The sequence below is a fragment of the Letharia lupina genome (assembly GCF_014066315.1).
Source record: "Letharia lupina isolate WasteWater1 chromosome Unknown contig_4, whole genome shotgun sequence".
NCBI classification, from domain to species: Eukaryota; Fungi; Ascomycota; class Lecanoromycetes; order Lecanorales; family Parmeliaceae; genus Letharia; species Letharia lupina.
This window is the reverse complement of record NW_023502973.1, coordinates 2,443,009-2,464,155: the sequence shown is the minus strand read 5'-3', so window position 1 is coordinate 2,464,155 and position 21,147 is coordinate 2,443,009. Positions and strand designations below refer to the sequence as shown.

The 21,147-nt window shown below is 51.4% G+C and overlaps 8 protein-coding genes across 8 annotated transcripts; 4 read left to right on the top strand and 4 right to left on the bottom strand.

Moving 5' to 3' along the window:
- Nucleotides 1-49: 49 nt before the first annotated feature.
- HO133_008212 (uncharacterized protein) lies at nt 50-2,146 on the top strand (the record flags this gene model as incomplete). Its single annotated transcript, XM_037299080.1, has 8 exons — nt 50-91; nt 148-234; nt 296-321; nt 507-532; nt 587-705; nt 1,234-1,244; nt 1,396-1,927; nt 1,985-2,146. The coding sequence occupies 8 exons, from the start codon at nt 50-52 to the stop codon at nt 2,144-2,146; spliced, it is 1,005 nt and encodes a 334-aa protein (XP_037156416.1).
- A 391-nt stretch (nt 2,147-2,537) lies between these two features.
- Nucleotides 2,538-5,513, top strand: HO133_008211 (uncharacterized protein; the record flags this gene model as incomplete). The annotated part of the gene is made up of 1 exon (XM_037299079.1): nt 2,538-5,513. One exon carries the CDS (start codon nt 2,538-2,540, stop codon nt 5,511-5,513), a length of 2,976 nt encoding a protein of 991 aa, XP_037156415.1.
- A 1,694-nt stretch (nt 5,514-7,207) lies between these two features.
- On the bottom strand, nt 7,208-8,492 carry HO133_008210 (uncharacterized protein; the record flags this gene model as incomplete). Its single annotated transcript, XM_037299078.1, has 5 exons — nt 7,208-7,299; nt 7,368-7,505; nt 7,567-7,764; nt 7,823-7,963; nt 8,048-8,492. 5 exons carry the CDS (start codon nt 8,490-8,492, stop codon nt 7,208-7,210), a joined length of 1,014 nt encoding a protein of 337 aa, XP_037156414.1.
- A 524-nt stretch (nt 8,493-9,016) lies between these two features.
- HO133_008209 (uncharacterized protein) lies at nt 9,017-10,185 on the bottom strand (the record flags this gene model as incomplete). The annotated part of the gene is made up of 5 exons (XM_037299077.1): nt 9,017-9,081; nt 9,138-9,275; nt 9,334-9,525; nt 9,575-9,753; nt 9,797-10,185. 5 exons carry the CDS (start codon nt 10,183-10,185, stop codon nt 9,017-9,019), a joined length of 963 nt encoding a protein of 320 aa, XP_037156413.1.
- A 330-nt stretch (nt 10,186-10,515) lies between these two features.
- Nucleotides 10,516-10,978, bottom strand: HO133_008208 (uncharacterized protein; the record flags this gene model as incomplete). Its single annotated transcript, XM_037299076.1, has 2 exons — nt 10,516-10,599; nt 10,790-10,978. 2 exons carry the CDS (start codon nt 10,976-10,978, stop codon nt 10,516-10,518), a joined length of 273 nt encoding a protein of 90 aa, XP_037156412.1.
- Nucleotides 10,979-12,357: 1,379 nt separating this feature from the next.
- On the top strand, nt 12,358-14,873 carry HO133_008207 (uncharacterized protein; the record flags this gene model as incomplete). Its single annotated transcript, XM_037299075.1, has 4 exons — nt 12,358-12,485; nt 12,538-12,629; nt 13,095-13,884; nt 14,078-14,873. The coding sequence occupies 4 exons, from the start codon at nt 12,358-12,360 to the stop codon at nt 14,871-14,873; spliced, it is 1,806 nt and encodes a 601-aa protein (XP_037156411.1).
- Nucleotides 14,874-16,614: 1,741 nt separating this feature from the next.
- On the bottom strand, nt 16,615-18,130 carry HO133_008206 (uncharacterized protein; the record flags this gene model as incomplete). Its single annotated transcript, XM_037299074.1, has 2 exons — nt 16,615-17,103; nt 17,153-18,130. 2 exons carry the CDS (start codon nt 18,128-18,130, stop codon nt 16,615-16,617), a joined length of 1,467 nt encoding a protein of 488 aa, XP_037156410.1.
- Nucleotides 18,131-18,944: 814 nt separating this feature from the next.
- On the top strand, nt 18,945-20,454 carry HO133_008205 (uncharacterized protein; the record flags this gene model as incomplete). Its single annotated transcript, XM_037299073.1, has 2 exons — nt 18,945-19,019; nt 19,072-20,454. 2 exons carry the CDS (start codon nt 18,945-18,947, stop codon nt 20,452-20,454), a joined length of 1,458 nt encoding a protein of 485 aa, XP_037156409.1.
- Nucleotides 20,455-21,147: the final 693 nt, after the last annotated feature.

Here is a 21,147-nt window from a genome sequence, read left to right as displayed (position 1 = left end):
ATGTATGTACCGCGCCTCCTTCTCATGGGGTTTAAGTACCAGTCAGCTAATGGAGCCTCATCCATACGATCAGCTCACCGTGCAGAATGTAGTAAGTAGTACCCCGAACGCAGCTCGCAAAGCATCCGGTCTCTTAACATTCTCCAGCTACAAATCGTATCCGGCAACCTCTCCACTGGTGGCACCCTCGTTCTCGGCCACATAACAATGGGCACATTAGTCTCCGAACCAGGAGTATGCCAACCCTACGCAGCCCTCGTACCCAAATCAGTTCTCCTCTCTAACAGTCCCTCAGTTCGAAACCCCTATCAATGCAACGATGTCGCACACAAACGATTGGCCAACCATAGATCCATCCGGGCTCCACTCGGGCTCCACTCCCGCCCTAGTCTCCTCGGCCTAGTCTCCACCGACGATGGCGCCTACCTTCAATTCTAGGCCACGGGAATCCAAAAGTCGACGCCGGAGTTGGTTGATGTTATCACGGGACTAACAGATAATGCGAGTGTTCCGTATGGTGCTGTTTACTCTGGTGCGTAGCTTCTGAACACAGGGAGAATCACGCTAACGGTTATGTCACCCACAGTATTCGTGGTTAGCTTCAGAACGGGTTCTGCTAAATACAAGAACCTTGAGGACAGCATTTTCGTTGCGAGCGAGACCGTCGAAGCGCCTGGGCATGGCGTTTTCCGGACCGGTCTTAGGGTCAGTAAGGTGTTTCCGACTAAGACGAATGTCACTCTCGAGTGATCACTGTACGTTGGTCTAAAATACCTTTGATCCCGTAGAAAAGGCTGAGCGCTGCCCGTAATCTACGCCTAGCAAGGCAAATATAGGGGGAATCATCGTCATTTAGGCTTGATGGGAAGATGAAGGTCGACTCAATTATGCGTACAATGTTAAAAAACTACCATATGACGAGTACATGATATTGACCAAAGATTGGAGTATGCATGGGTTCAAATGAAGGCTGGCTGCATTAAAAGATTCGACCAGATAACGTAGACGCTAATCAGGTTTCTTGAGCCGCGCAATTGTTGTACTGATAGCGTACTCATCTGTGAGAAAAAGAGAGGAAGGACTGCTCGCGAGCTCGCCTCGAAAGGTCCTAAGAGCAAGTCTTGGCAGAAATGGAGATCCTCGCTTAGCTTCGCACTAGACAAGCCCACACTTTGATGAGTCGACGACACCACTGTGATCAGTACAACATCACACATCAACAACAACGCCCAGTCATCCAATATGTAAGCTACATTTCACCCTTGAGACATAGACAGAATGGGTTATGAGCTATCTGTCACGTCTGGTGAATCCCAGCGTGCTGAGAACCTGCAAAACTCCGGATGCCCCTCCATCAGCAAATCTGTTCCCCAGCTAACCCACTCTCTCTCACAGGGTCAATCTCCGCACCCAAAAGCGCCTCGCGGCCTCCGTCGTTGGCTGCGGCAAGCGCAAGATCTGGCTCGATCCCAATGAAATGAACGAAATCTCCAATGCCAACTCCCGCCAGACGATTCGCAAGCTCGTGTCCGATGGTCTCATCATCCGCAAGCAGGTCACCATGCATTCGCGTGCGCGTGCGAGGGAGTTGACCGCCGCTCGACGGATTGGGAGACATAGAGGGTTTGGAAAGAGGAAGGGTACGAGTGATGCTAGGATGCCTAGGTATGAAATTTCTGTTACAGTGCAAGAGCTACAAAGGAGGGCAATAAGATTTGCAACCGCAGCCGTGGATCTAGCGAATTGGTCGGCTGATTTTCTTCTCTCACTGTCTAGTCAAGTGCTCTGGATGCGCCGTCTCCGAGTCCTCCGTCGCCTCTTGGTCAAATACCGCGCCTCAGGCAAGATCGACAAGCACTTGTACCACGAGCTCTACCATCTGAGCAAGGGTAACACCTTCAAGCACAAGCGAGCATTGGTTGAGCATGTGAGTCATAACACCCTAAAAGTCTACAATAAAACCCTCTGACAAATCTCGCTGCAGATCCACAAGGCTAAGGCCGAGAAGCAACGTGAGCGTATCCTGAAGGAGGAAATGCAAGCCAAGCGCGACAAGACCAAGGCAGCACGCGAGAGGAGACAAGAACGTATCCAGACAAAGAGGAACGCGTTGACTGGCGAGGCGGAGGAGGAGGCGAAGGAGTAGATTCTGGATGGAGCGAAGCGTGCTGGTTGAAGAGGGACCATGGATTACACATCATCCAAGGCGAGATCAGTCGCAACATCGTGAGATATGCTGCTGTTGTTGGCGTTGTCAGATACATGATGGTTACATCTGGCAGGTCTAGCATAGCAATGAAGCCGCATGTTCTCTCTGAAGTCGGTAAAAAACCTCAGACCATGCTTTCAGTAGTTCAGCCGTCCACCCCACGGTAGGCTTGGTCTATAGCCAGATCCGACTTGTGCGATATCCATCAGCAGTGTTGGCAGTACTCTCGTTGCGGACAGTTTCATGCCAAGACTTTTCGGAATTGCCTCGGATGTAGACTTTGTATCTTGCGACTCAATGCTGTACTGAAATACTCCTTTCGGTCGCCATGCTTGAAGTCCCTCTCACCTCTCAGGACATGGCTTCTCAGACACCCTCTCGAAGTCCTCCTCGACGGGAAGGTCACAATGACCGGCGAGACAGAAAACCAGCATCCAGAAAATTGCGGCAAAAAGGCAACGATGACTTCGAGGACCGCTGGGGCGACGAGGAGTTTGTGGAAGAAGAGGAGTTCGAAGAGTCACCCCCAAAGAGAGTCCGCCTTGGTGATGGGGTCGCAGCTCCTGCTCAACCGCCAGAGGAGGAACTTGACGAGGAGACACGAAGGGAGAGGGAAATGGAAAGAGACCAGCTGGAGAAGGACGAATTTGCCAGGCGGTTGAATCTCAAGGACGCTGAGAAGACGAAGAAGCTTGTTGAGGATCGATCATCTACGAAAGAAGGCAAGGAGGTGGCTAAGCGGCGAGCGCTGGCTGAAGATGCAGCAGCGAGACAGGCGGCAATGCCAGACCTGAGGGAGAGGTCTAGGCAAGAATATCTCAAAAAACGAGAAACGGAGAGACTGGCCTTGCTACGCAAACAAATTGCCGAAGAGACGACAGAACTCCGAAGCAACCCAGACCTGACAAGGAGGGAGAAGGATGAATTCGCGAAGAACAGGGAGGTTCTTCGTATCGCGGAGGAGAGGCTACGGATCGATGACCACAGGGACGGATACACAATGCCCGAGGACTACATCACGGAGAAAGGCAAGATTGACAGGAAGAAGAAAGAGGAAGCCCTCTACAAGCGCTATGTGGACAAGGACGAGCACGGCCAGGAGAGATATGTTACAGAGCAGGAGGAGTGGGAAAAGGAACAGACGGCGAAGGCGAAGGCCCAGATCTCTCAAAGCGAAAGGGTAGATGAGGGGGACTATGATTATGTATTCGATGATGCCCAGAAGATCAACTTTGTCATGGACACCAGGCTGGACAGTGACGCGAAGCCCCTGACAAAAGAGCAAAGAGCGCTGCAGGAACAACTGAAAGCTGCTGAGGCGAAGGCTTCCTCGATCGAAGACACACGAAAGAGTCTGCCCATCTACACCTTTAGAGACGACCTCCTCAAGGCCATCGGAGAATATCAGGTCCTCATCATCGTCGGAGAAACAGGCAGCGGAAAGACGACTCAGATACCTCAATACCTCCACGAAGCTGGATACACAAAAGATGGTCTCAAAGTTGGATGCACTCAGCCTAGGCGAGTGGCTGCTATGAGTGTTGCAGCGCGCGTTGCGGAGGAGATGGGGGTCAAGGTTGGAAACGAGGTGGGCTACTCGATACGCTTTGAGGACGCCACGTCCGATAAGACGATTCTGAAATACATGACAGATGGTATGCTACTGAGGGAGTTCTTGACTGAGCCAGATCTGGGAGCATACTCGGCGTTAATGATTGACGAAGCCCACGAAAGGACGCTGCACACGGATATTCTCTTCGGGCTCGTTAAAGACATTGCAAGATTCAGGCCAGAGCTGAAGCTTCTGATATCTTCGGCGACCATGGACGCCCAGAAGTTCGCCAAATACTTCGACGATGCCCCGATCTTCAACATACCTGGGCGAAGATACCCCGTCGACATCCACTACACTCCGCAACCAGAAGCCAACTACCTCGCTGCCGCCGTCACTACCATCTTCCAAATCCACATCACACAGCCAAGAGGAGACATTCTGGTGTTCTTGACGGGTCAAGAAGAGATCGAGGCAGCCGAGTTAAATCTACAGGAGACTGCGAGAAAGCTGGGGTCCAAAGTACCTGAGATGATCATATGTCCAATCTACGCTAATCTTCCTTCTGAACTACAAAGCAAGATCTTTGAGCCGACACCTCCGAAAGCTAGAAAGGTCGTCCTAGCCACCAACATTGCTGAAACTAGTCTCACAATCGACGGTATTGTCTACGTGATAGATCCAGGCTTCGTGAAGGAGAACGTCTATAATGCGAGAACTGGCATGGAATCACTGGTAGTCACTCCCTGCTCACGGGCTTCCGCAAACCAAAGATCTGGTAGAGCTGGGCGAGTTGCTCCCGGGAAATGCTTTCGCCTGTATACCAAGTTCGCTTTCCACAACGAGCTCGACGATTCGACTATGCCTGAGATTCAACGGACGAACCTCAACAGCGTGGTGCTTTTGCTGAAGTCTCTTGGCATCAACGACCTCATGGAGTTCGACTTCATGGATGCTCCACCTGCTGAAACTCTCATCCGCGCCCTCGAAAATCTCTACGCCCTCGGCGCTCTGAACGACAAGGGTGCCTTGACCAAGCTTGGGCGTCAGATGGCAGAGTTCCCAACAGACCCCATGCTAGCCCGCTCCATCCTCGCCGCCGACAAGCAGGGTTGCGTTGAAGAAGTGCTCTCCATCATCGCCATGCTCGGCGAATCCGCGTCCCTCTTCTACCGCCCCAAAGATAAGAAGATACTGGCCGACAGTGCCCGCGCACGCTTCACTATCAAGGAAGGTGGTGATCACTTCTCCCTACTCAACATCTGGAACCAATGGGTCGATAGCGACTTCAGCTATGTCTGGGCGCGCGAGAACTTCCTCCAGCAACGAAGCCTTACCCGCGCTCGAGACGTTCGAGATCAACTTGCCAAGCTCTGCGACAGAGTGGAAGTCACCATCACCTCCGTCGGCGCTCAGGATCTCGTTCCCATCCAGAAATCTCTCACGGCCGGGTTCTTCCCCAACGCAGCGCGCTTGCAGAAAGGTGGAGACAGCTACCGCACCGTGAAGAATAGCATGACGACGTACCTCCACCCTAGCAGCACACTGTTCGAGGTGAATCCGAAATGGATCATCTTCTACGAGCTCGTGCTCACGTCGAGGGAGTACATGCGAGGCAACCTTCCGATACAGGCAGAGTGGTTGGCAGACGCGGCACCGCATTATCATAAGAAGAAAGATCTGGACGCGTTGGGGACGGATAGGAAGATGCCAAAGGGGCAGGGGTCCGCGGGCGCGAAAAGTAAGATATAAGTTGAAGATTAGCATCAAAAAAGATTCTTTCTCAACTCCCTCCTCCGTACTCAAGACTCCCTTTTACCCTCATCTCACCGGACTCGCCACAGAGCTCAGCTCCGCCTGCGGTGTCCCTTGCAACTCATTCATCCTCACTTGCCCATCCATCTCATGCCGCGAAGGCTCCACCCAGCCCGGATGGGTCGTATACCGCTGCCCGCTCATCATCTCCGGCGCCCCCAAACCACCCAAAGCCATCTTCCCCTCCCTCCCCCTCCTCCGCGCCCTCAGCACGCAAAACCCCAGCGCCGCCCCAAGCGCCGCAGCACCCAGCGCAACCCCGACACCGATCCCCGCCTTGGCGCCCGCGCCGAGCCCACTACTCGCCCGCGTCGTCGCCGTCGCCGTCCCCTTCACAGCCGACGTCGTCACCGACGCACCCGCAGACTGCGCCGCGACCAGCGACGAGGCGGACGTAGCGGTCGGAGCGGCAGCAGCCTTGCCGACGGACGCCGTGGCGGAGAGCCCCCACGTCTGCGCGGCCGCGGCGTTGTTGTGCAGGAGGGCGAACTCGGGGCTCTGGCCGACGGGCCCGCAGGCGGGGGAGCCGTGGCAGTAGAGGGAGGTGTGGCACGTGTGGTTGAAGGCGTCGGCGTAGGGGAAGGACTGCGGGTCCGTGCCGTTGGTCGTGACGTTGGCGGTGTAGACTGGGGTTTCGGGGGGTCAGTTGACGCCGCGAAGGGGGGTGACGGGTGAAGGAAGGAGAAGGGGAGATTTGCAGGACGAGGATGACTGGTGAATAAGACAGACGGATAGACTCACGTGCAAAGTATTTATCGTCGGTCGCGCACCAGAGGGTTAGGGATGGGTTTGTGAAGTTCGAATCCCAGGTGAAATAGACGACGTCGTTGTAGTTGTAAGCGAGGGCGTTTGAGGAGCTCGAGGGGGGGTAGAGCCAGTCGACGTAGGCCTTGCACGGCGAGGTGAGGAGGAGGGTCGAGAGTATGGAAGCGCGAAGGGCCAGCCTTTGGCGCGTGTGTAAATGCATGGTGAATGGGCAATAGGATAGAATAGAACAGAACAGAACAGAACAAAGCAAAAAAAAAAGACTTGAGAAAAAGGTTTAAAAAGAGGCACTTCGAAGTCCCATATAAGAAGTGTGGAATAGCCTATTTGCGTCGAACATAATGAGGCTGTTGTTTGTTGGTGTGCATAGCCTCGTTCCGCCGCAATCCTGCGAACAGGTGCGACGGCTATACAAAGTCGCCGAGGAAAAAATTGGCCAAGAGTCCGCCCCGGACAAAGTCGAGGCGAGTATAGGCTACGACCTGCTGAAATGGTGTCCGATGATTGAATGGCATCTTGACCGCAGTATACACTCGGTTTGAGCAAAAGACGTATGTGCCTGGAAAGGAAGCATGATCCCAACTCGATATGCAACAAAATCAAAATCCAACGGGCGCCGCAGCATGCCCGAGAATTTGGCGACAATACCGGAATGGGATGAAGGAGCTTTCATGATGCGTGACTTGGAGGGCGATATTGAGAGCGCTCTCCGCGGACGTATTGCCAGGATAAGAAATCGTGGGCAGATTCCCCAAAGCGGAAACTGGGAACTTGGGGTGCTCAAAGCTGGCTTCGAACGCAGATTTTGGACTGTGCAACTTGAGGGCAGTTCTTCCCAATTATGTTGCGAATGCCTCCGAGTATATCTAGATCCGACCTACAGCTGTACCGTTGACAACTCCTGCCAACGAGTCGAAGGGTTGGTCTGAGATTTCCATTACGAGGTTCCCATGCATGCCTGGAGGAATCAATTAGCCGTCTTTTCACATGCCCAAAAACCCAGATGGTATGCAAGAGTATACCAACCAAGACGATCAGCAGTCCCCCTCCTCCCCGCTCTGACACAGATCGCATTCAGCGCAACCGAAACCTCCCATAGATGATACCAACTCTCGGTATCCGTTGGAGCATTACTCAAGATCTTAAGCACACACTTCTCGTCCCCTTAGCAATCTTAACGTCAGCACAGACTTTCGAGTATGCATTGCGGGATGGGTAGCCTCACTTGACACCAGTTCTAAGGGCAGATCTTCTTCAACTGCGGGGTCCAGGAAGCTATCACCGAACAATCTCTGCTTGTCATCGGCCTTCATGCCCCCTTGGATCATTGCACATGCCTCGCGAGACCAAGGTACATCGGAGTCCTTGCAGCGGACGGTAGATGTGTATGATTGCAGCAGGACAGCGAGGTGATTGTCTCCGCCTAGTCCAGCTTTTAGTACGATGTCACTCTGTAGGTATACTCCTCCATTTGCACCGACCAATATTGATAGCAATACCCCCGGACCTCGGTGCACACCGTTCAATCAACGCATAACTCGCTTCAGCGATGTTCTTCGGGCTTGCACTTGCCGTGTCGTAAGGCGCTATGATCTCTGAATCGATGCGGCATTTGCCTTTGCCTGCCTCTACGATCAGCGATAGTAATCTTTGCCCGCGATAGTAGTGGGCGATTGGAAAGAACCGTGATAGAAGGGAGGACGTACCTCCCAAGGCTCTCTGCGGCAGTCCGATATCTTGAGGCAATCCACTGCCTCGCTGTGCTATCCGTGAGACTCTTTCGTTCGTTCGCTGGATGTAGCTGTATGCGTCTCTGCAGTCTCGGAAATCTAATCGACGGCCGTAGCGTACGTTGCACTGTAATCCTATGACGTTACCGCTAGGTGTTATCTCCCAAAATATGGGCTTATCGGCGTCCAGACCTAGAGCTCTGAGTGCTGAAAATTTGGCTGGTAGAGATGGTGGATGGGCAGGAGTGAAGGACTTGTTGGACCAGGATATGGACTGTTTCGATGGCGAGAGCAATTCGAAGAGGTTCGATGAAGATGTCGATGTATCTGAAACGATAGCGATGGAACCTTGTGGAGCTACATTCAGCGTTGAAGCTGCTGAGATGAAGCCGCTTAGACATGCGATGTAGTGCGAAAGCATGGCTTCAGGAGTACAAACTTGTCGAGGGAACGGTTGTAAACGGTTTGAATAGACTGAACGAAGTCTGTGATACCACATCCAATGGGCTATGTATTTTGACGTTACCAGATACCGGCTGCGCGACTTCAGCGCGGTTAGAGCCATAGAAGCGGTCATTAAGAGCGCAGTACGGAGTACTTTGATGCGCAGAAGCGGCCCACCAAATTCGAGATTTCTTGTGAGGATTGTTTTTCTTGTCAAGCCCTTCGCCTGGAGACGGTCGAGGTTTTATGTCTCGGATTAAGCCGCTCGGAAGGAAGATCGGGTTAATCGGAATACTTCCTCGGCGTCCGTACCCTAAGGATCTCCTCCCCTAGTCCCGACCAGCTTGGACTGTTCGATGATCTTATAATCATTCAGTGCGCCAGCGGTGCAAATTGGCTCCTGTCAGATGAGCCCGTTCCTGGCATAGAAAGCTAAAGTAGAGTAGCAAGACCCAGCAGTCGCAATTGTGCCACACCAGGTTCTCCTCCTGTGAGATAGCTTTATGATGTTTCAACATCGGCCATGCCCTCTGCAGCGACCTCAAGAAAGAGATTCTTGTTCGTCCCTGCCGACATCAGTCAATGCTCGAATTTCACCCAAGGTCTCAAAGGGGCAACTCACCAACTTGGGAGTGCAAGCCTTTCTTCCCTTGTCTCGCGCACATGGCAGTAACGAACGTCGCTGTCTCCCATACCCTATGCCACGACTCACTATCCGATGGGCCAGAGGTCCGAAGAGTCATGATGCACTTGTTATCCACTGCAGACCTCACATTAGCTATATGGTAATGTCGAGTCTTCGGAGCAGCTTTGCTCACCGGAATACCAAGTATAAGGCAACTTCACATTGACGCCTACGCCTCCCGTCCCGAAAGTCCTCACTTCTTTGCTGACATCCATCTTATCCATGATACTTTGGCAAGAGTTGACTATGCCCATGACGGCAGCACTGCCGTAACAACGAACGTTGGGTGTTTGTTTGGCAACGATGACACCCAGCCTGCCATCCCCTGAGGCTCTATTAGTCCTTTGCCGGAGAAATGGAAGTGGCGCACTCACCAAGCTCCTTCACAATCCCACCCTCGTTTGGACTCTTCTGCTCAACGCATTGCTGAATCACCGTGTTGGCTCCCATTGCCATATCTTGCAAAGTGGCGAGGGCGAAAGTGGAGCGTGGCCCAATAAGCGCTGCGATGATGCAGGTGCCGTCCGCTGCAAAGTGTATTTCAGCAAGGGACCTTTATAGCCAAAGGTCTCGATGATCACATACAGCTAACCCACCGCTGAGGCATGGGAAAGTCGTATGTGACTGCAGTACCGCGAGGTCCCCAGGTAAAAAGACTTGTCGACAGGTCCCCGATGGCAAAGGCTGCAGATTGGCAGCTTCGTGGATTCAAGTTGGAGCCAAAGCGATCTAGGCACATGAATTTGGGTTCTGCCGATACACTGTTCAACACGAGCGTAGAGTTCGTCATGGATAGAGACGAGGCAGTCATTTCGGATGATGCTTCGTCAAGCCAGGCGGACGAGGCTGCCGTATCCGAAGTTTCATTAAGAGAGTTGTTTCCCCCAGAAGGCTGCGGATGGCTTGGTTGAATGTCCAGCGGAGAGATTGGCACCAGCGCCTTAGCAGCTCCAGCAACCAAAAGCAGAGAGGCAAATAAGCACATGTCTCATGTCAGTATTATGATCAGCAACGGTTTGATAGCGCAACGGTAAAACAGTATGTTCTGCTCAGATGCAAATGTGACCCATTAATCGATAATTTCATTCATTACTGACAATGCGGCTCTGCGCCTGAAGCAAGGCTTTCCGCCAGGCGACGCATCATTCGCAACAGGAAAGTCTCCACAAGGGTCCGAGCATCATGTTTTCTTGGGACAAGCGCGAGCCTTTGATGCGCCTGTACAGCCGGTCCGAATGCTACTCGTAGAGTGAATTTGTCCGCCTTTCCTTTCTGGGAAGAGTTGCCATGACTCAAAGACATTTGCTTCCTTCTCCTACAACTCATTGAAGCGCCTCAAATCCATCGGCTTTTCAAGTAATGGCTCGACATACGGATTGAACGTCTTCCAGTATGGATTCTGCGTCATTGGATTAGAGTAAGAACGGCCCTTGCCAACAAGCTGCGTCATTGACCGCGAGGGTAAAGCTTCAACGTACCTCGAGATGATATTTCTGGCTCTATATCCGGCAACTCATCAGTACATTTCTACGCCTGCCCATTTTGAGGGCAGCTGAAAGCATCCGCAGAAGGAGAAAAGACCGACGTACGCTCTCATGCTCGTAGCGTTCTACAATGGTAAAGGCCCTCTTGTCTTGATTATCCTGCATCACAAACCAAGAAATTGTCTCCTGGTCCTTGCTGTACACATTGCTAGCTTCGACGAGCTTGTCGTGCAACTTCGAGATGGACTCTGCGGAATTCTTGGCGTAGAGGTGGACTACGATAGTGTAGACCATGTTTGATATCGCGATTGTCCTGGTGATGTATTGATTATTGTCGTGAGGTTGTTTCTGTGATGTTCGGAAGCTGCGGAGGGGAAGAAGGACATGGGAAGCAAAGAAGGCACTACTATCTACCTAGGCCGGATCGAGGGAAGTGCCCCGGGCGTAAGGAGCTGTTCTGGATACTCCTGTGGTACTGTCAGTGGTCAGCCTGGTGCTGAAGCTCTGTAGAGTACTCTACGATGATCAACGACCTGCTTCAACGCCACAACAGCAGCAGTACAGCACTCACTCTACACAAAACCTAATCTCGCTGCTGTGACGTGTAAGTAACTCAGTATTGATGTAGGTATGTAATCAATGTTTATGGTGTTTCATTGATTTCTCTTAGGCGCGTAAAGTTGCAAATTGCCCGGGACGGCGGGAAGGCGCAGCCGGGCACCCCCTGCCGCTGTCAAGATCTGCAACACCCCTTTGATCTGCATATGTAGACCATAATCCTTCCGCACAATGTTAATGACTGCTCGGTTTCCTAGCCTTTCATCCAAACGGGCAATGAAAAGTATGCATCCTGCTACCACAGCCTGATAAAAGGACATACTTCGCCTCTATGCCAAGTCTCCCGGAGGCGAGGAAGAGCGTGTGTACGAGGGTGCGTTACAATTTTCGACGTGGTGATTGGGTACCGACAACCTCATATCTTTCACCTCTTGAACCATACATGAGAAATGCAGCTTCCTCAGGAACGCTGTCGAATCCCCTTTAATGTGCATTGAATACTTGAAGAAACCATTCAGAAGAGTGGCTGGCTCTCCTTCAAAATCTCACTGTGGACTACATCTAGGGTTGAAACTCTGGACGAAGTATGACTAGAGTATGGCAGATTTGAGGCGCTATGATTGGTTTTTCATGATCTGAGCAGCCTATCCTTCGTTTATTTGGCGTACGAACCTCTTGAAAGTTGCTTCCTATATCAGCGAAAGTAGAGCCGTGTACTCATCTGCTAGGACCCAAAAAGGACGATGGCGAGTATCAATAGAAACTATCTATCACAACAGCAATATCAGCATTCTGGACACACCTCCATCACGGTCGGGCTAGATTCCGGCAAACGCCAAAGCGAGTACCCAATTACGCGTTTCTCGATCCTTTGCTTTGCTGACCTTCAAACCTCACGTCGGGCATGGCTCAGCCGCAGTCCTCGAGTGCTAAAACCTGCAAGGATCTGGCGTCAGCACACCCCTTTTGTCTTGAAACTCTAAAGACATCTGGCATCTATCATACAATTTCCCATATGGACTACGTCCGGCGTCCTTGTCGCCAATACCAGCACGAGGAAGAGGTCCTTACAACTTCTGAATTATCTGCGGACATTGCGTGCAAGTATACATAACATGACCCTACCCAAAAAGAACCTGTTGCCGACCTGGCTGGCATTTGCTCGTCGTGGACGGGTATACGCATCACTCGATGCCGACTCAGAGCCCAGTACATTGGAGATGTCAAACTTCAGCGAGTCAGCGTTCGTTGCCTAAAAAATACATCTGAAACTGACACTAATTTTGAGAGCGAAGATCAATTCCCGGACATAACTCTTCCTCCTCGACAAACCTCAATCAGTATGCTTCGAACAAAGACCTCAACAAAGTATTGCCCAGGCCACCGAGTCGGATACACTTTGTCCGTCACTGTCTCAAGTCTCTATACTATCATCGACTAAGAAAGCTGGAGGGATACCATTTCGGTGTACTTTGCTGTGCAGTGGTCGCCGCCGTGGTCCTCGTCATCAATCTCATCTTGACGATATGGGCAGTTTCAATATCTGGGGTCCAGAACGGCCTTGGAACTCTACATGATGGAAGCTGTAAAAGGACGGCGACCCTTACATTTTGGACTCATCTTGCTATCAATGTTCTTAGTACGTTGCTCTTAGGTGCGAGTAACTACAGCATGCAGTGCCTATCTTCCCCTACGCGCAGCGAAATCGATAAGGCTCATGGCCAGGGGGTCTGGTTAGATATTGGGGTCCCCAGTGCAAGAAACTTGCGAAGGCTTTCGACAATCCGAACTATTCTCTGGTGTTTGCTTGCTATCTCATCCGTACCTCTACATTTACTGTATAACAGTGCAGTGTTCTCCAGTCTGTGTACCCGTCAGTATTATGTTTTTTTGGTGTCGAGCGAATTCTTAGACGGGGCACCGTTCAATGCGCCTCAAATGGATGATTCGAGTGCGACGACTATTTTGCAGGACTACCAAAACAACCAGACGTCGTTGCTTAAACTCGAGAATAAAGCATGTGTCGAGGTTTACACAGCGCCAATCATCTCCGCGAATTCCGACTTAGTTCTGGTCTCTACCTATTCAGACTCCAACAACTCTCTAATCTACTGCGATTACAGTCAAGACTCGCAGTTGGTTGAGGGTAGCTATCAGCGTTACGAGATTTGTTCTTTGCCCCTACTAAGGAATTGCGATCCTTCCGGTGTTATCGCTAATGGTCACAACTGGTCAATCGACGCATCTGACACACATGGAGCAAACGATTATACTCCAACGGGGACTTCACAGGTCAACGAAACGAGCATTCAATACTGTCTTAGCAAGGGCGTAGAGGAGCATTGCAAGCTACAATTCAGTCTAGCGATCATGATTGTCGTCATCATATGCAATCTGATAAAGACTATTTGCATGAGCATAATTGCATGGAAGCAAGACCCTGAGCCACTAGTGACTCTTGGTGACGCAATTGCCTCATTCCTCGACCGGCCCGACATGACGACTGAAGGAAATTGCATAGTCGGGAAGACTCGGTTCGAGGACAGCAAATCTTGGCACTTGCTTCTCTCCACTTGGGATCCGAAAGGATTACGTTGGTTTCGAGCTGCCAGCCAAAGAAGATGGCTCGTTTGTAATATTCTGTAAGTTTCCGTATGACTTTGTTTCTATACGAAGCTAGTCGCAATGCTTCCACCTAACAATAATGTCTGGGATGACTCTACATTCTGTATCACGCAATGCAGATATCCCTTCCTATCATCAGCTTACAAAGGATGATGCATATCACTGAATATTTCATCTTGGGCGCATTGCTGACTGCTGAATGCGCACTAGATGTATCTCGACTCTCATAGTTGCCTGCGCCCTCCTAAGCTTAGGCCTTAACAACCCTCGACTAACCAGCCGGTCCATCTCTCACCTCTGGTCGCTCGGTTTCGGCAATGTCAACTCTGAAGCCTTGATCATCATGAACAACAGCCAAGACTTGTCAGGCCCTGCTGGCGTCATCTTCACAGTTCTAGTTGCGAATTCGCCTCAAATCCTCCTTTCCTTCCTATACTTCGCTTACAATGGACTTTTCACCTGCATGTTACTCGCCGACGAATGGAGCGCATACGCATCCAAAAGAAGATTCCTAAGAGTCACATCACCAACAGGAGGGCAGCGAAGCACCTATCGGTTGCAACTACCCTACCGTTACGGTATTCCACTCCTCATAGGCTCGAGTGCGCTACACTGGTTCGTCTCGCAATCCATCTTCCTTGCCCGTGTTAACGTTCTCGATTCCGCCGGGGTTGAAGTCATTGGTGATGGAGTCTCGACTTGCGGCTACTCGCCGATTGCCTTGATCTTTGTTATCATTCTCGGATCTATTGTTGTACTGCTGGGCATTGCTTTTGGCTTTCGAAAGGCTCGGGTCGGGATGCCTCATGCCGGTAGCTGTAGTGCTGTGATCAGTGCAGCTTGTCATCCACCGGAGGCAGACGTGGATGCGTCGTCGAAGCGCGTTATGTGGGGCGTGGTGGCTAAGGAAAGCTTCAAGTATCGGGGCAAGAGTGTTGGCCATTGCTCCTTTACCAGTCTCAAGGTGGAGGCGCCCATCGTGGGAGAACGGTACGCTGGGCAATAGACACAAAGAGGAAGATTGCTGTACAATATCATCCCTGCTTTCCTTTCGCTATATAGTCTTGCATTTGTCTCTACATCTTACATCTTATCTAACAACAGACAACGCAATCGAGATTTCCCAACAGAAAACTTTGCAGTGCTATCACACAAAAATCACTGCATATTGAATTGACCTCCTCATCTCAATTCACTATGTCCTGGACAGGTGTCACCAACCTCACTCTGTCCATTGAGTCCTTTATTCACATTGCGTCAAATCAAGTCACTCGTCAAACCAGACCGTTTCCATCGAACGAGGCATTCCTTGCTGGATCTTCCACTTGAACCATGATCTACATACACCCTTTGCACTACGGTTTCGTCTTCCTAATTCTCTAGACAAGAGAGTGAGGGAGCAAGGAGTAACGGGCATCGATGCAACTTATCGCGTATAGTAAATCTCCATGCGAAGGTATACGCACAGTTCGTCGAACCGATCGAGTCAAGGGCTAGGTAGTGCAGGCCTTGAGTAGTCGTATGGCTAGAGAGAGAGAGAGAGAGAGAGAGAGAGAGAGAGAGAGAGAGAGAGAGAGAGAGAGAGAGAGAGAGAGAGAGAGAGAGAGAGAGAGAGAGAGAGCAAGGCGGCGCGGGCATCTGCTGTGCGCCTGCTTAGGATATTCAAGGAATCAAAGAACGGTAGTAAGTCGGTCACACCTACTGCTCCTATACCCACAATCTCACAACCCGACAATGATACTACCACTCAACACCGATTGCTCATCAATCATCCATCATTCCACAGGACACTTCACCACATTCTCCCCCCTTCCCTTCCCACCCCATCAAACCCCACTCCCACAACCTCCCCACCACCCCGCCAATCCCATCATCAAGATACCCACCCCTCCCAAAACCGCCCGGCCACTCACCGACGACCCGGTAACCCACCCCCTCAACCGATATCTCCCCGCGATGATTCCATCCATCAGCTACTCCCCATCGTCGTAGCTTCTCCATCGAGCCTCCCCGACGTAGGTAGTCCACGCCGTCGATACCGGCAACGTCTCCCGTAGGCGCCTGAAGCTGTCAGTGGATAGCTGGAGGCAGGTCTGGGGCGAAGAGGCACGGGATGGGAATAAAGGAGGGTGGGTGGAGGGGGCCGAGCTGGGCGGATGAGGGAAGGGGGAGGAAGAAGGGATGGATGGATGTGAAGGAGGGAGTGGGAAGAGCGAGAGAGTCGAGAGTTGAGGAAGCGAGGCGAGAGGACAGGGCGTCGCGGAGACGACGTTGATGTCCTTGAATATCGTATACGTGGCTGCCGCTTTAGCACTACTGCATGTAAAGACTCGAGCTCCGGAAGTCTGTGCGTCAGGACCACTTTCGAAGCGAGGTCTACCGCACAGCGCTGGATCGAATGCCGAAGGAGGGGTGTAAGAGACGCGCATGTGATGGTTTTTCGTAAGCGGGTGTTCGGGCACCTGCTCGATGCACGGCTCGCTGGCAAGCCACCGCGCTGCTAGCCCCTATTGTGGCTCGATGTAAGTCTGCTGGTGTAGTCAGCAAGGAGGCAATGGGAAGCAGGTGTTGGTGCAATCGGCAGTGATGGGAAGTCGCGTCAGTCAGGAAACGAGATCGTAAGTCAAGGGATATCATTGATTCAATAATGCATTCGTCATCCAAGAGACAGCTATTGTGTCCGACCATTCGGCCGGGTGTATACCCAAGAACCCGCTTCGCTAAATGAGTGCGCTACAACCAAGTCATCAATCGTCTCCACCTTCCGGTAATCCTGGAGGTCTCATCTCCGGATCAGGCCAATCATCGCCTTCACCCAGTCCAGGCCACTCCCTCACCTCATCAGGATCGAGCTGATCCTTGATAACGCAAGGATCACTGTAGCGCCCTTGGCATACTTTTCGTCTTCCCAGGTGTTTGAACCTTGGGCCAAGTGGACCATTAACGTAGTGATACTCGCCGGCAAAACCGTATTGTCTGTTGTCATTCAATGGATAGAATTTGTCGCCCCATTTCCCCGAGAAGTAAAACCATTGAGTGGGAGCGTCAGGTGTTCGATTGGAAGGGTGCAACGTATCCGTAACATGATTATACGTGTATGTGAGAGAATTAAGAGCAGGATCCCAAAGCGGGCCGCGATCTGTTTCGTCGTGGAGGATTCCGAGAGGGAGGATATACGGATGAGTACCTGGCGTTGCGTACATTGCATGGGTCCCAACTGCAGAATAAACAACAGGCTATTTCACGTCAGCGGGCGGGGTCGATCAAAGACCATTCCATACTTACTCTATTTCCAATTTTCTCCACGGCAGAGTAGCTATAGGCCGACCCAAAAAAATGTTCACTGACGAAGACGACTTTGGGTTTCCCATGCTCAAATCGGATAAGAGTATGCTCCCAATCGCCAATGTGATTGCCAAATCGGATATTGAAAACGATGTTGCCCAGGTTGTAGCTGTAGAAGAAGAACCAAAAAGCATCCACAATCCCGTCGCCCTTGTTAATCGTTAAAAGAACAGCTGGGGCATCACTGTGCCCCCCATGGCTCTGTTTCCGAAATCTGGCGCTAGTAGCTCGAGAGTCGGAGCAGTCAGTCTTCGAATCGTCACTGAAATCATCAGGTATGTTAATCTGCCCTCCAAGCCAATCTGGTCGATCCTCAACGTTGTCATTGCTCGTCAAGAAGACATGGCGCCCCTGTTCAAATTCGTTCAGCTGGTCGAGGTTTGATAGGTTCAGCTGTGGTAGCCCTTGTATAGGTGTGTAATTCAGCTCTGGCGTGACATGAAACAGATGCTCCTTGATGTCACACGGCCAGAATTGTTCCTCTGAGTACAAGTGGACTAATGGTGCGTAGTCGAGGACGTATTGAGGGATCTCATGCATCACGCGAGGGTCTTTGGCCAGATCTTCTGGCCTTGTCCTGATATCGATGACCGAGGGATCTTGCCAACCAAGATGGGAGCCACACATTTTCAACCAAGCGCCAACCTGACCCCTGAGCCGGGTAGGTATGACCGGAACGGTATGCGGAGTTGTGAAGATGAAGGCTACCAAGATGAAGCCTAGCAAGATTGGTAATTTCACAGAGGTTCTGCGGTTCTTCATTGCAACATCATGGGAACGTCTGCATGGCGATGAATAATTCTGCGGAGCTTTCTCGACACCGTCACCCTCTTTCTCCAAAATCATAAGCACGGCTTCCCGGGATACGTTCTCCCCATCACCGAGCCCACCATCCAGTGACCTAGGTGAACGGCCCATTGCGGTCTTTTACCCCCCGTTTATGTTCTGCACCACGACGATCACTCCCTCTATTCCTAATGTAGTATCGGCGAACTCATCAAAGGCCGGTCATAGTAATACACCACGAGACTGTGGACAATAGGATCCGAACCTATGAGACAAGATAATGTCAGCAACTGCACGTACCTTGAAGGTGGGACTGAGTGTTTTTTCCCAGCAGAGCATGATACGAAGCTTCAGGCGGTGCTCGGTCTGAGCAGTGACCGTGATGCGGATACGGGCGATGATTGGATGATGATTACGCGCAAGGTGTAAAATGTACCTGATGACGGCGAAAAGCAATAGGAGATTGGCGGATACTCACGCATTTTGCTAATACATATTGGAGAATATAGCCATAATAGCCTGTTCGTGCAGCTGATGAATGGTAGTAATATGCCAATGCAATGTGTACACAAGATAATGCACGCTTACACCATTCAATGGGCCAAGCTTTGAGGCTTGCAGATCACCCGAGGTTCCCGGATTCGCGATGCTTGACAGGCTTGGCAAATGCTTGACTGGACGGCACACACTACACAGGCTTTTCGACCGTCATTTGTGAGGCGAGGTTGGGCTGTTACTGGTGTAAATGTGGTCAACATGGGCTCTGCCTAGGATCTTCGGCAAAGATTTGTCTCTACAAGATGGACATCCGAAGTGTAAGAAGACTCACTGTGTTGGATGGTGGTGGCAGCTTTCCTACTTAATACCCCGTTAATTCACTTTCTGTCCGACATTATTCTTTTCGGAAAGGAGAACAAATCTCTATCTTTCTTCTAATTCAACTAACATGGCGGGAATCCATTTTGCAGCGGAGGAGGACGACTCAGATTGGGATTACGAGTACCATGAGACGGAGACAGAGGTTAGCAATCTTGCCCCCCAGTGCCGTTCTTATAGCTGACGGCGGCCGCCAGAGCTTCTATGTAACCTTGGACATCTCCTCAGCTGCGGACTACAACAAACTTCGCACCAGAAAGAGAAAGCCAGAAACATCGCCGCCAAAGTCTCCTCAGCCAGCTACGTCGATCGCACCTACAACTCCCGTAGCCCAAGACAATGCAGGCCCGTCAGAACCACCCGAAATTCCAATACCAGAGACACCAGCGCCTATGGATATCGATCCAACCCTGGGCCAGCCCAAAGAATATCCATCGCATTTCGAGCCCAAAGACCGCATCCAAATCCTCGATCTCCACACCCAAAATCCTCTTATCTCATACCAAAATCAGATGTACTCCTGCGATTGGACATCAACCCTTGGTACAGATCTCCTACTTACTGCTCCCATGCCCGACTCCTCTCATCCCGTTCTTCGAGAAAAGCCAAATGTGTCCGTTCTGGCAACGTCAAGCATCAAGCTCATGGGCAGACCAGCGCAAATAGCTAGTCGCCATAGTGCTGAACAGGGTGGTCAATCATCGACGCCAGCACCTGAGAGTTCAATCGCCTCAGCCAACACTGCTAGCTCAGAAAAGGCTACGCCGGTTAAGATCTCCCTCGGCGCAACACCCAGCCGCGCTCGACAAAACCAAGCCAACTTCCTCGAACGCCTCATTGCCATCAAAGCCAGGAAAGGGGAAAAAGACAGCGTAACGATCCACGCCCAGCAAGTGAACCAGGGAACCGGATGGCGGAGTCAGCGAAAAGCCAGCGAGGCTATTGGAGATGGAAACGATGAGATTACACCAACGCAAAGTCAGAGAGGGAGGGACACGGGCGGAAGACCAAGGGGTAGCAAGCGGACTAGAGGGCCACGGACAGCGAAAGGGGGTTTGTTCAGGGACTATCGGCCGCAATTGTGGGATACGCCGGGAGCAGACATCAGAGCTGGTCCCTCGTCAACGCCAGACAACTGGGATCAATTAGAGGGTGGAGCAAGCGATGGTTTCCAGACGGCAGCATCCAGGATTGCCGATGCGTCTCCGTTACCCGCTGATCAACCAGCGCAAGCGGCGAACAGAAGCACTAGGTCGCTCTCTGCGTCTGCTAGCGCTAATGCTTCCCCCATACCTTCATTTCGGCCAGTACAATCAATACATGGCGATCCTAGCTCTTCCTATGCATTGGCCGCTGCGAGCCCTTCTCTAGCGCTGGCATTGGGGCTACAACCAGCGGGGTTGATGGAAAAGAGCGTTATACCTGCTTCCGGAGTACCAGATACCGAACCCTTGCAGCAGAACCAGGCGCAGGATGCGATTGCAGAACAGGGCACACCGGCGCCGGAAACGGCAACTGCTGCTTTGGAAACTTCTGGCATGGCAGCAGCCGACGATGTCGAGATGACGGATGTACGATAGAACCAAGTCTGCCCTTCTACATAATACCATTTGATCATTGAAAGCAGACTTTCACATTTATCTGATAATCAATGTAACACACCTACTGCATTCAAGGCCCAGGATCCCATGATGTCAGATTTCCATTTCAAGAAACCTCAACTGGATTCGTCTCAAGAACTTTATGTCCATACGTTATATTTGCAGTGGGTTAACAGTCTCGACGATCCTACCAGCTCGCCAGGCAGGCGAGTCGAGATAGGCCCAGTAGAGACCATGAGTTTTGGAACGGTGATCTATTTATTTCTATCTGAACCAGTTTACTGCTTTATTCTGATACACTATCAAGTGCTACTCAAGGGGTGTGTTGTGAGACCCTCGTAGACCAGATCAACTAGTTTGGCTGCAAAGCGAAGGTATGTTCTGCGCACGAGTTGGGGTTCCGTGATCATTAGGCTGCGGGTATCTTGTAGAAGCATTGTGGCTGAGGACCAAAGGTGGAGACATTGCGTCCGTCAAGTGCTGAGAGATCTAGGACAGCGATCATGATACGGCATGTGGGACACAGGCATGATACTTAACGAATTTGACAAACCAGACTCAATGGGCTACTGAAACATATAGTCCAAGGACCCAGACTAAGCTATCTACATATTGCTGCAATGTAAAAGTCAGAACACTACCGCGTTTCCCCATGACCACCCAGTATACTCT